We start from the raw sequence: 12,485 nt of genomic DNA on the forward strand, positions 1-12,485 counted from the left end.
GGACATTCAGGGATCCTGGTCCACACATCATTACCCATGGAGAAATGTCCCTGCCACTGCAGTTACATTTTCACCATCAGATCAACACACTGATGGACTGGCACATGCAATGGCAATCTTCAAAATGAAATTCAATACAGTCCTGTTGCCACTGGAAACCTCACCTTCTTACCCAGTCCCTGCTAATGCAACCAGTTGGCCTGGAAGGATGCCATGTGTGATCATCTCCTGCATTACAGCTTTCTTTGTTAATGCTGGAAATGAAACCTCAGGCATGATAATACCAAGAGTTAACACACACCAGCACATCTATGCCAGCTCAAACCAGTTACATTTTTCTGACTCTGTGGTGGTTTTGAGTTTTCCTTCTCTCCTTCCACCTCCTCTGATCAAGGACACACATGGATACCCAACAGCAGCAAAGCCTTTCTACCAAAATTACTCTTCTTTAGTAACGAGACCACAAAAGGCTGAAACACACAGCACTGTCTGCCACCACCCTACTCTGGCTGATTGTCTTTTAATAGCTACAATAATGTTGTGCAAAGGAATAATATTCCACATCCTCAACTCACTGGTGAAGGGTCTGGTCTGATGAGGAGCAGCTGAGGGAGCTGGGGGGGCTCAGCCTGGAGAAAAGGAGGCTCAGGGGGAACCTTCTCACTCTCTACAACTCCCTGAAAGGAGAGTGGAGCCAGGTGAGGGTTGGGCTCTTCTCCCAGGTAATAAGTGATGGGACAAGAGGAAATGGCCTCGAGTTGCACCAGGGGACATTTAGCTTGGACATCAGGAAAAGTTTCTTTATAAAAAGTGTGAAAAATGGAGCAGGCTGCCCAGGGCTGTGGTGGAGTCACCATCCCCAGAGGTATTTAAAAGATGTGTAGATGTAGCACTGAGGAACATGTTTCAGTGATGGATTGACAGTGCTGGGCTCCTGGTTGGACTCGATTATTTTTGGGGTCATTTCCAACAGAAATGATTCTATGACTCTCCCAGGCAGTACATGGACAATCCCAAAGGAAAGTGTGCCTTAGCTGAAACTGCTACCTTCTGACTAAAACAGGAAGTTCAGCTCCCTTTTATCGTACCTTTTTATTTTTGAAAGGCTGCCCAAACAGTTCCAAGTTGAGTTGAAGCAAAGTTATTGATGTCAAGAAGCCAAGATCTTTTGCCATGCCTTGCTGAATGAGGAAGGAAGAAACATTTTGTGCTCAGTTGTCCTTTGCCTCTCCAGGCTAACTTTGAGCCAAAGAAGCAGGAAGAGGAGAAAGATGAATAAGTGAAAAGGGATAATGTTTATCTTTTAACAAAATCACAATGTTCTGCTCCTGGCTCTAGCAGCCAAGACTCACTGTTGCATCTTTAAGACAGATAGTCTCTTCTCTGAGAGACGACAGGCTAATTATAGCCCTCCTGCCAGAGGGAACTCACACATGCAAACCATTATGTAAAATATAATTTTTTTCTTTAAGAATACTCAAGATCATTAGACATGGTTTTTTCAATGCTAGAAAATCAAGCCAAAAATGAAAATAAACAGTTTCAAGTATTCGCAACATAATTCCCTCATGCATTTATGGAAATATAGTAAAAAGTGCCTTAAAAATGTGGTTTGACATTTCATGCTGCTCTGTTTTTCTGTTTTTCCAGTTCTCAACATTTGCCCTCTTGTCCTGTATCATTTCAGTTCCATGGCAGCTTGAAAGAGATGATGATGGCAACCTTTGTTATTTCTACAGTGCTTTTCAGCCTTGTTTCAATGGGTGGGTGACAGGAAACATCCCAAGGATTTGGCATAGATGACAAAAATGCTTTATAAATTATACACTGCATAAACCAAATGTGAATTCATTGTATGCAAACACAGTAGCACCATTCACCAAGATAATTACAGGTACAGCATTGCTTCCCTAACAATGTGCTTTGGTAAATTCAGGTTAAAGAAATGATCAGCTTAATTTAACAGGCAAATATCATCTTTTTTTTTTTTTAATTTTATTTTCTGAGATGCCCTTCCTCCAGAAGGTACACTATCACCTTCAATAGCACTTTAAGACAAACAAGGAAAAAAACCCACAAATCTGGCTATGATGAAGAGACATGGCTTCATCCCTTCTTTATGCAGGGAGAACTGAACTCCTGCCTATCTAAACCAGTTGGTATTTTAAAGGTTTTGTCCCATTTATAAAGCATGGGACTATTGACAAACCAAACACCATGGTCTAATGGATTAAGCAAGCAATTCCATGCCACGGATTCCTAAATTTTAATCCAGACTCTCTTGGTGCTCTCCTTCTTGTCCATAAAATTGAGATAATATTTATCCTCTACTTCATGAGGGTGTTGTGAGAGTGAGTAAATGTTTGGACAGCTCTTCAAAAGGTCAAGTCCTAACCAGGCACCTGTATTTTACTGAAATAAACTGTTTCCTCAGATTCCCATGATATGATCACGGCACCTTCTCCAGAGCTTCTCAGATCACTTCAGAATAACCATCCACATTCATAACTATCCACATCCATAAATCACAGAATGGTTTGGGTTGGAAGGGACCTTAAAGATCATCTCATTCCAGTCACTCTGTCATGGGCAGAGACAAAGTTATGCACTGATTTAGGGCTTAAGAGTGATCTCACCTGTAAACTCATGTATATAAATTATGCCCCTGCCACATGAGTAATTCAGAAAAAATACATGCTAAGAAAATTTTAATTCATTTCTGAAGCAGAAGTGCCACGTCCCAAGGTGTTCCTAATGCCAGTTGGTTTTAAAATTGTCATTCAATATCTGAAGTGCATAAAAATACAGAGTAGAAAAAGAATTTATTTTTAAGAAAATATTCTAAGAATCAATTTCCTTCAGATATGTCAGCAACTGATGCTCTGTAGAGGTTTAAAATAAAACCTTTAAAAAATCCCATGCTTTATTAGAAGGGCAATTCCAGAGACTCGACACACTGTATAATCCCATCAGTGGTTAGTTCTCAGCAAACAAGTCACACATACAGAAAAAATACTCTAGACCAAGGCAGGAGGCAAAAAGAGGTTAAATGGGTCACAAGCCAGGTTTTTCCTTAGTTTTAACTCATAAGTGATGACATAAAACCCAGAAAAAACCCAGCTCCAACTTGAAAATGATTTAAATTTGCCAGCTCCAGCCATTTCTGGAAGTGAGCCAGCCTTAATTTGGATGTAGGCTTCTCAAAATTTGCACAGCTCTAACTTTAACCTGCTGCAGCCTAAAAAGTGGACCTGGTGAAGAAACATACAAAGAATATTCCACATAATTCTACACAAGTGATGGTCTGTTCTCTCCACGTCCCCGAGCTCAGGATCGGCTGCTTCGTTCCAGGAGTGGATGGTGCTGTGTCTTTATGAGCAAAACTGTCCACCTTCAAAATTCCTTCTGAACCAATCTAATGCTGCATGAGGATAATGCTCACAAGAGGGAATAGGACTTGTTTTCCAGGAGGGAATATTTTCAGAGTTGAGCTTGTATTTTCTATTTGCAAATCTCCAAATTCAACAATTTCTCAGCCTCTATAAACTCGTAGATGGAAAGATCCTGTATTTGGAATAAATAATGTCTGAGCTTCACCTTCATTACAGGGCACTTTCTGTTAGAAGAGTGCTATATCCTGACTCCTGGAATATACAGGAGCCCTTTGTGGTAAAGCTATCATACTGGGCTACTCCAAGTGAGCAGCTAAGGAGGTTCACATTAGTAGTACCATGGAAGGACTGGGGGGAAAAGAAAAAAGAAAATATCATGACAAGCATCAACTGGGAATGCTGATAGCTGTCTTGGGATTGTGCCTAAAAATCAAGGGTATTTTTTTATGTTAATACGTCAAACTAATCTTTTGTTCTTGTTAAAAAAAAAAAAAAATCTAAACTCTGAAACATAAGTACCTTTATCTTTTTACTATTTTTCCAGCCCTTTTCCCAAAATCTGCTGGTTATTAAAACACTGCTGTGCAAATGAAAGTGGTTCTGCTTCATAACTTGCCTCCCCTTTTCCCTCTGTACACACACAATGAGGTCATTATGTGCTCATTGTGCTCATTCTCACAGGGACAGGCTTTGATGTCAAACAGCAAGTGCTGTGACTTCATTGTAGGTATCCAGACCACAGAAAGACTCTGAAAACCTTAGCAGTCCACACAAGAGACACCCAGTGCCTGGATCAAAAGCCAACAGGAGCTTTGGAGCAGGTCTTTGGCCATCAGGAACATATAACACATATAGAGAGCACAGTGGGGCACAAAGAACATCCACTGCAGCCACACAATGTTTGATCAGAGGATCTCAAAGGACATCAATCCTCCCACTCATGGAATCACAGAATAGTTTGGACTGGGAGGGACCTTAAAGGTCATCTATTTCCAACCCTCTGCCATGGATAGAGACACCTTCCACTAGAATCAGGTTGCTCAGGGCTCCATTCAACCTGGCCTTTAATGAAATTAAAGAAGACAAAATATGTTCTTACAGGAAAGTAAAATGGAAAAAAAATGTATCATCCACATCTGCAGTTCAGACAACCCTGAGTTAAGCAGCCCTGATGTCTGCAGTGTGCAGTAACTACCATTATTAATAAGCATCATGTGGAAACAGACTCAAGTTGTGCCAAGAGAAGTTTAGATACTAGGAAAAAACTCCTCACAGAAAGGGTTGTGGAACAGCCTGCTCAGTGAAGTGATACAGCTACCATCCCTGGAGGTCTTAAAAAAATGCATGGCTATGGCACTTTAATGTTGAAAATGGTCATACTGGTAGGTGGACAGTAGGATTTGATGATCTTAAAGCTTTTTTCAACATCAAAAATTCTGTGATTCTGTATAACAAGATGCATCAGATACTGAATGCTGTTGAAGAGAATCTGACATGCCAGTTCTTCAAGACAACTGGATTTTTTGTATTTCAGTAGTTAAGAATGACTTACTTATAAAATAGAATTGACCCCATAAAGCCACTGAGGCAAAGGTACCTTTTTTCTTAGCTCAGACACATGTGGTGATCCCACAAAACCATGTCTGTGGCTGCTCTGAGGGCCAGGGTTTAAGACTTCAGCTTTAGAGCAGCCAACATATTAAGACTTGATCTCAAGTTCAAACAGTCTCAGGGAATATTCCTGGACCCTCAAAAGAACCCTTTACACTTAAACCACTTTACTAGCCCCAGGAATGCTTTTGGCATGGGACAATCAGCATTTCCCAATGCCAGGACACAGTTCAGAGGTATTTGGAGGCCTGAAGCCATTCTCAAAAGGCAGCCTGGAGATGGCCACCCTCTTTTGGAGAATAACAAAACTGAATGATATGAGCATGGGTCATGCCATGCTTGTTAGCCTGAGTGTCAGAGAGCACAGACACAGTTAATCTTCTGGTACAGACACAGCTTTATGTAGAGCTTTATGAAAAACCTCAGCCCAGATAGCTGGAGAAGTGTCCTGAGAAGCTAATAATCACAGTGTCAGCCAGCAGACTTTCTACCTTAAAAGCTATTATTTTAATAGCCATACTAGAAATATGTTTTGGTGCAGGAGTCCAATGTGAGGCAAAACAGGTATCTTTGTGTTGCCATGTAGGCTGTGTTTTCTATGCTGATAAGGTCTTGTTTTACTAACCATGGGGAAAAAATAGCCTTCACTTCCAGAAAAGCTAAGGGCTTTATCTGACACAGCCTCCCAGGAAAACAGTGTCCTTGTGCCTCAGGATGGGCAGCCAGCCAGCTTGGGCTAAACTGCCTACAAGGCAGAAGACATAATATTACAGTTAATATCAGAAAACACTGTAATTTGCTTTTTGCTTACAATTTTATCTGACAAAAACAAGGCAGTTGAGGAAAAAGGAACAACAGACAGCATGCCTGGCTGCTGGCTACTCCTTTGGCCTGTCTCTGCTTGATTCAGAGCAAACTATCACAGGGCTGATAAGGACAGGAGCAACAAAAACACTGGGCTGAGATAGCTGTTCATCAGGACAAGACACAGGAGAGCCCAGCATGGCAGAGTCTAGAGGGAATAGCAGCAAAAGTTAGAGAGAAGGTAAACAGGGATCTACTGTTTCATGTCTCATGTAAGAGAAGACATTGAACAAAAATAGATAATGACATTTCACAGAATTGCAGAGTTGTTAGGGATGGAAGGAACCTCTGGAGATTATCCAGTCCAACACCCCTGCCAAGGCAGGGTCACCTGGAGCAGGTGGCACAGGAACTCATCCAGGTGTGTTTGAAATGTTTCCAATGGGAGACTCTACAACCTCCCTGGGCAGCTGTCCCAGTGCTCTTCCACCCTCAGCTGGAAGAAGTTCTTCCTCAGGTTGGAAGAGAAACTTCCTGTGTTTCACTTTATGGCCATTGCTCCCCATCCTGCTACTGGGCACCTCAGAAAAGAGTCTGGCACCATCCTCTGACACCCTCCTTGGAGATATTTATGCAGATTTTTGAGATCCCTCCCAGCCTTCTCTTCTCCAGACCCATCAGGCCCAGCTCCTGCAATCTCTCTTCATAAGAGATGTTCCAGATCCCTTGCATCTATGTATTATTTAATCCTATCACTAAGAAAGTTTAATATATAAATGCTTAGATCAGAGAGAGTTCTGTTACAGTAAAGCCTCTTCCTGGGAAGCATAACTGAGAGAAAAATCACAGTGATGGTGGCAGACTTTTAGTCATTATTTATTCTTCCATTTTTTATGTTCAGTCTCAAATGCTGTGAGTGACATTCTTTACACTTCACTGCTATATTCACATCCTATATTTAAGTGTCTCAAAACATAAGAGGCACTTCTGGGATGCAACACTGTGCTGAATAATCAAATCCAAAAAGAAGAGAAAAGTCAAAGATCATGGCAATAAGATCACTAAACACAGAAGCAAATGACATTGCAAAGTACCAAGGACATTTAGGAGCTATTCTGGATGGGTAGGTAAATTCTCTCTCTGGCTTGGGGAAGAGCAGATTGAACTCCATACTCAGATTTTTTTTTTTTCTTTTTTAAACATGCACATATAACCTCGTTAAATCATCTATTTTGAGCATATGTGTAATGTACTGAATATTTTGTTTTAAATATTTGAATATTTGCAACAGGCAGGACATTTCTGACAATTATAACATGTGTCTGGTATCATTTTAAATCATGAAGCCAAAAGGATGGATGAGTTGAAATCCCTGAGATGTGCAATAATCCCTGGATTGTCTTACAGGTATTATACAATGTCATACTTATATTATGTGTATAAAACCCAAAGTTTGGCTGTGTATTTACTAAGTCTTATTCACAGTATTTAGCTGTTTTGGATATGGTCAGTTATATATGGGAACAAACTTTTTATGAGAGCCTGTTGTGATAGGACAAATGACAGGACAAAACAAGCTCACCTATTTGTTTTAAAGTAAAAGAGGCTCAATTTAGATTAGATATAAGGCAGAAGTTTTTCACAATGAAGGTAATAAAGCAATGCCACAGATTGTCCAGAAAGATGATGGATGATTCGTCCCTGTAAACACCCAGGGCCAGGTGTGAAAGGACTCAGAGCAACCTGATATAGTGGAAGGTGTCCCTGTTCACTGCAGAAAGTTTGGAGTAGATAACCCTTAAAGGTTCCTTCCCACACAAAACTATTCTATGATTCTGCACCCTTAAAACCCCAGCCTCCTTTAGCAGCTGTGAGTGTCTCCTCTTCCCCACTCACCATCCATTTCTCATCATCCCTTTAGGATTTCCCTTCCAAAAACTTGCTAATTCAAATTTTCCTTGGGTTTACAGTAATTCAGTCTTCTTCTATTTATCTATTTTTGGGTAGTTTCTGTGCTGGCTTTAGCTAGTGACATGTGTATCAATAGTGCTTACACCTGCCTTCAGACTGCTGGCTGCTCTCTTCTGCCTGAGCCTCTCTCTCCATCACTGTCCTTGGCAGCTCCAACCAAATATTTCTCCTTTTAACCCACTCCACACACCTCAGATGAGAGCTGCATTCACACTCTGCTCAGCCCAGTGAGGCTTCAGGTTTAACTCAGGGCCTTGGGGTGTGATTTTAACAAACATGACAACACATGAGAGAAATCACCAACAGTACCATGGATTTTCAAATACCACATTTTGCTATATGTGGGTAGTTTCTGTGCAAGTAAATATCTGTCAATCTCTAACACTGAATCCAATTCCTATAAAACACACTATCTAATTTTTCCACCTAATTTTTATCTATTATTTTGTCTAAGTCTTGATACATAACTTGTTTAAAGGCCTAGGACATAATAACATTACATAAAAAAATTAAAAACAATCCATAAGGAATAATTAGAAAAAAAACATATTCTGTCTGCACAGAGTTTTCAGCAGTTCCTACTAATAAGAGATTGAAAAGCCTAATAGAAGAAAACCAACTTTTACCTGAAAGTGTTTTTACTATCTACTTTTATAAGTGAGAGCCCACATAACTGCAATTGAAAGAAAGAAAATATATTAATGTAATTAACAAAATAGAATTTTAAAGTTGGTAAGGAAATGCAGAGCCATAACGGATACCAAAATCACTTTTCAAATTACTTATAAACACTGAGATATGAAAGAAAAATCAGAAAATAGTATTCTAAATTTAAAAATTACTTGAATCATTAATATTTTAGGCTTCATAAAACAAAATTTGTGCTGTATCTAGCCATCCTATTACTAACACTGTACAGTGCTAACATCACATTCTATATCAAATAAAAGTAAGACATCTAAAAATCTTTTTAATTTATTTAATGTGCATTGATATAAATGAACTTTTTTCACTTTTGACCACAGAGATCTCTCAGTCTGAGCTAAATCATCCCCTTCCACTCACAGCCAGTGCTGAGAAATATATTGTTTAGAAGGATGTGCAGCTCAGGAAGCACCCTCTCCTATATGCCTGCATTTGGCAAGATGAAACCCAAACTCCTTTTTCTGGAAAATCTGAACTTCTTTATTTCAATCACATAAAACTCCACCATTTATTTGGTTATAGATGTTATTTGAACCCTGTTAGCCTCAAGAAGTTGAGCTTGCTGAAAAAAAAGTGGCTAATCATGAACACTTTCCTCCAATGCTACATTATTACTGTTTGCCTTGATATATCCAGCCAGTTGTCAGCAAACCAGGCTGTCAATGGAAACTCCCGGAATTGTAGTTCCTGTATTTTCAATGACTGACAGAGGGGAGGTTTAGTTTAGAAATTAGACAGAAGTTATTCCCTGTGAGGGTGTGAGACCCTGGCACAGGGTGCAGAGAAGCTGTGGCTGCCCCTGGACCCCTGGCAGTGTCCAAGGCCAGGCTGGATGGAGCTTGGAACACCCTGGGATGATGGAATGTGTTCCTGCCCATGGCAGGGATGTTGGAATGAGATGAGATTTAAGGTTCCTTCAAACCAAAACCATCATATTACTCTGCAATTTTAGATTTACAAACGTCTCTCCCAGCTTGTTGCACCCTAAGACAGGAGTTCCCCATAAGGAAACAAGACTGCACTTCTCTATTTTTACAAACAGGAGGAATTGAGGTCCCAGAGCATGAACTGCTCTGAATTTATACTCCTTACAAACTGGAAAGTGAACAGTTCATAAAAGCAAACACCATTCATATGTAGGATGACAAAATCATTACATTTATAAAATCTGAAGCTGTAATGAGGATTCAGAGAACCATTCTTGTGCCTTGCTTAGACCCCACCACTACAGTATATTCAAGGTGAGGCACTGGACTGCATCCTCTGCAAGTGCATCCCACAATACTCACCAAACCCCAACTATTGTTGTATTTATAAACATATGCAAGATTTAAATGAGCTGCAGCAGTGCCCTCCTACACCAGGAAACACCTGGTACAGCCACAGCACCTGGGTCCCTGCTGGCCCTGCAGCCTGGTCCAGTTTGGGACACTCTCTCTGCACCACCTGGGGATGTGTCTCGTGCCTTTGCAGGATAAACAACACACCTTAAATCCCATTTTCAGCATTCTCCCCTGACAGTCCTAGCACTGGCATTAGTAGAGTGTAAAGGGCCAAAATTAACCTGGCTTTGCAGCAGAGAAAAGCAATGTTCAGATAGAATCAATAATAATGTTAGTAACAGGAATAATAGTAACAGTAATTAATAGTAATAGTAATAGTAATATAGTAATAGTAATAGTAATAATAGTAATGAATCATTATTATAATTAATTTTTTTAAAAATCCCCTTTTCTGGGAAGAGCAGACACACAAGATATATTTTATTAACGAACAGTCTGCCCACAAAAGTGCACAACTAAGTGTTAAACCCTTTTAGTTTGATTTAGAAAGAAGAGACAAGCAGATAACCAAATTGGTCCTGAAATATTTAATCCTGAAAATAGTATCTCAAAAAATAACCTTGAAGCCATAAAATAAGTGTTTACCAGGGCTTGCTCCACTTTGTTATGAACACTTTGAGTCGGTGCTAAATTAAGAAAGCGCCTCAACAAGGCTCAGTCCATAAGATACGTTATCGGGTTTTAGGGCAAAAACACACGTATCTTACCACAGGAAAAAACTCACATGAAACCCTTCCAGAAAAACACATCTCCAGCTTTTAGTTTTGTCAAGGCTTGTTTTCCTATGAAACTCTCTCAGAAAAACACATCTCTGGTTTTTAGTTTTGTAAAGGCTACTTTCTGGCTGATCTTTTCTGAAGCACAAACTCCTGCAGAAGGGCCAGCTAAACTCCTCACTGCCCATGGATCCCTGGCATTCAAATAATTGAAATTTACTGCTGACTCTATAGAATCTACTTCATAAACATGAATGATATTCAGGACACTCCAGTAACTTGAAAAGTAGAACATGACAGCAAATTCAGCCTTTTGCACACTGGTTCAAATTTCAGGCTTCATAAAAACCTACAGCTCTGGAAGGGGAGGATCATCTTTAGGACATTTTGAGACCAGATGATGACAGACTGGCTGAGCTTCCGGAGAAGTCCTATCAACACTTTGGTGGCAGGCAGCAGAGCTACTGGGACCAATTAGGTTAATTAAAACTACATGGCATGCAAGCTCCATGTGCAATTCCTAACATGGTTAGAAGGGAGGCAAATAATGTACAGCACAATTTTGACTATAATGGGTACATCTATAAAGCCTTTGGTGTACAGGTCTTGAATCCAGGGAATGGTGAGAAGACAGAAAACCTGAATTTACACAATCCCTAAATAGGCACCCAAGAGCACTGTGAATCTCAGACTCACTGGGGCTAGAAGACCCATCTAGAGATTGTCTAATCCCACCTGAGCAGGTTGCTGAGGGATGTGTCCACTCAGACAAATGGCCAAATAATGCCACAATAATTAGAATAAAACATCAAAAAAACCTGTCTCCCTTCTATGCCAAAATAATACCATACATCCCATATAGATAAATTATTCAGTGAGGGCTGTGTGTGTGTGTAAAACAGGCCTCTATTAGTTCACTCCCATCATTGTCACACAATTGGTCCATACTTAATTCAAATTTTTGTGACCATTAAAGGCTTCCATCAACGGAGACATGGAGTCTGAGGTTCAGCAACATCTTTTAGAACTGGTCATCCACCTCAAATCATAGGAAATTTTGCAAATCACAGAATCAGAGAATCATTTAGGTTGGAAAAATCCTTCTGGTTATACCATTTCTGGGGTCCTCAGGACAAGAGAGACATGGAGCTCCTGGAGAGTGTCCAGTGCTGGGTGACAAAGATGATGAAGGGACTGGAGCATCTCCCTGCCCAGGAAAGGCTGAGGGAGCTGGGGCTGTTCAGCCTGGAGAGGAGATCCTGAGAGGGAACCTCATCCCTGGGTGTCCCTGAGTGTCCCTGTGTGTCCCTGAGTGTCCCTGTCTGTCCCTGAGTGTCCCTGAGTGTCCCTGTGTGCAGGGAGGTCAGAGCAGTCCCAGGCTCTGCTCCAGGGCCCAGCAATGGCACCAGAGGAACGGGCAGGGACTGATCCCAGCAAGTTGCAGCTGCACAGGAGGCAGAACTTCTTTACTGTGCAGTGACTGAGCACTGAGCAGAGACCAGAGAGGGGCTGGAGTCTCCTCACTGGAGATATTCCAGAACTGCCTGGACACAATCCTGTGCCATGTGCTCTGGGTAATTCTGCCTTATCAGGGAAGTGGGAGTAAATGATCTACTGTGGTTCCTCCAGCCTGACCCATTCTGGGATTCTGTGATTTCCTAAAGCAGCCATGGTCACTGTGCCACCTTCAAAGAGCAGGTGCTTGAATTCCTCCTCCTCCTCTGCTACTACAAATCCATCCCAGCATGATGAGCATGAAGACAACATGAGGTTTAAACTAAGATGTTATCTTGTTACTGTTCCTTGTACAGAAATTCCTACCATTTGTGCAGAAACACTGAACACAATTGCTGAAGTTAGAACTGAATGTTGTTCACACCTGCACCTTAGATCCACCTCCACAATTTGTGTGTGTGGCTGCTGTCAGGATTTGGGCACATATA

The 12,485-nt window shown here is 40.9% G+C and overlaps 1 protein-coding gene across 7 annotated transcripts in view; it reads right to left on the reverse strand.

Annotated features, from left to right (window-relative positions):
- The window catches only part of SUPT3H (SPT3 homolog, SAGA and STAGA complex component), a 252,169-nt gene that overhangs the window by 21,497 nt on the left and 218,187 nt on the right, over positions 1-12,485 (reverse strand). For 4 of the 7 annotated variants that reach the window (XM_056487557.1, XM_056487550.1, XM_056487556.1 and 1 more), the window contains one exon: positions 1,089-1,239. The exons of the other annotated variants lie outside the window; for them this stretch is intronic. In XM_056487557.1, coding sequence (XP_056343532.1) covers positions 1,093-1,239 — 147 coding nt within the window. In that variant the 3' untranslated portion in view covers positions 1,089-1,092. The remainder of the gene's footprint in view (positions 1-1,088; positions 1,240-12,485) is intronic. 7 annotated transcript variants of the gene reach the window in all.

This window comes from Oenanthe melanoleuca, chromosome 3, assembly GCF_029582105.1.
Source record: "Oenanthe melanoleuca isolate GR-GAL-2019-014 chromosome 3, OMel1.0, whole genome shotgun sequence".
Lineage (NCBI taxonomy): Eukaryota > Metazoa > Chordata > Aves > Passeriformes > Muscicapidae > Oenanthe > Oenanthe melanoleuca.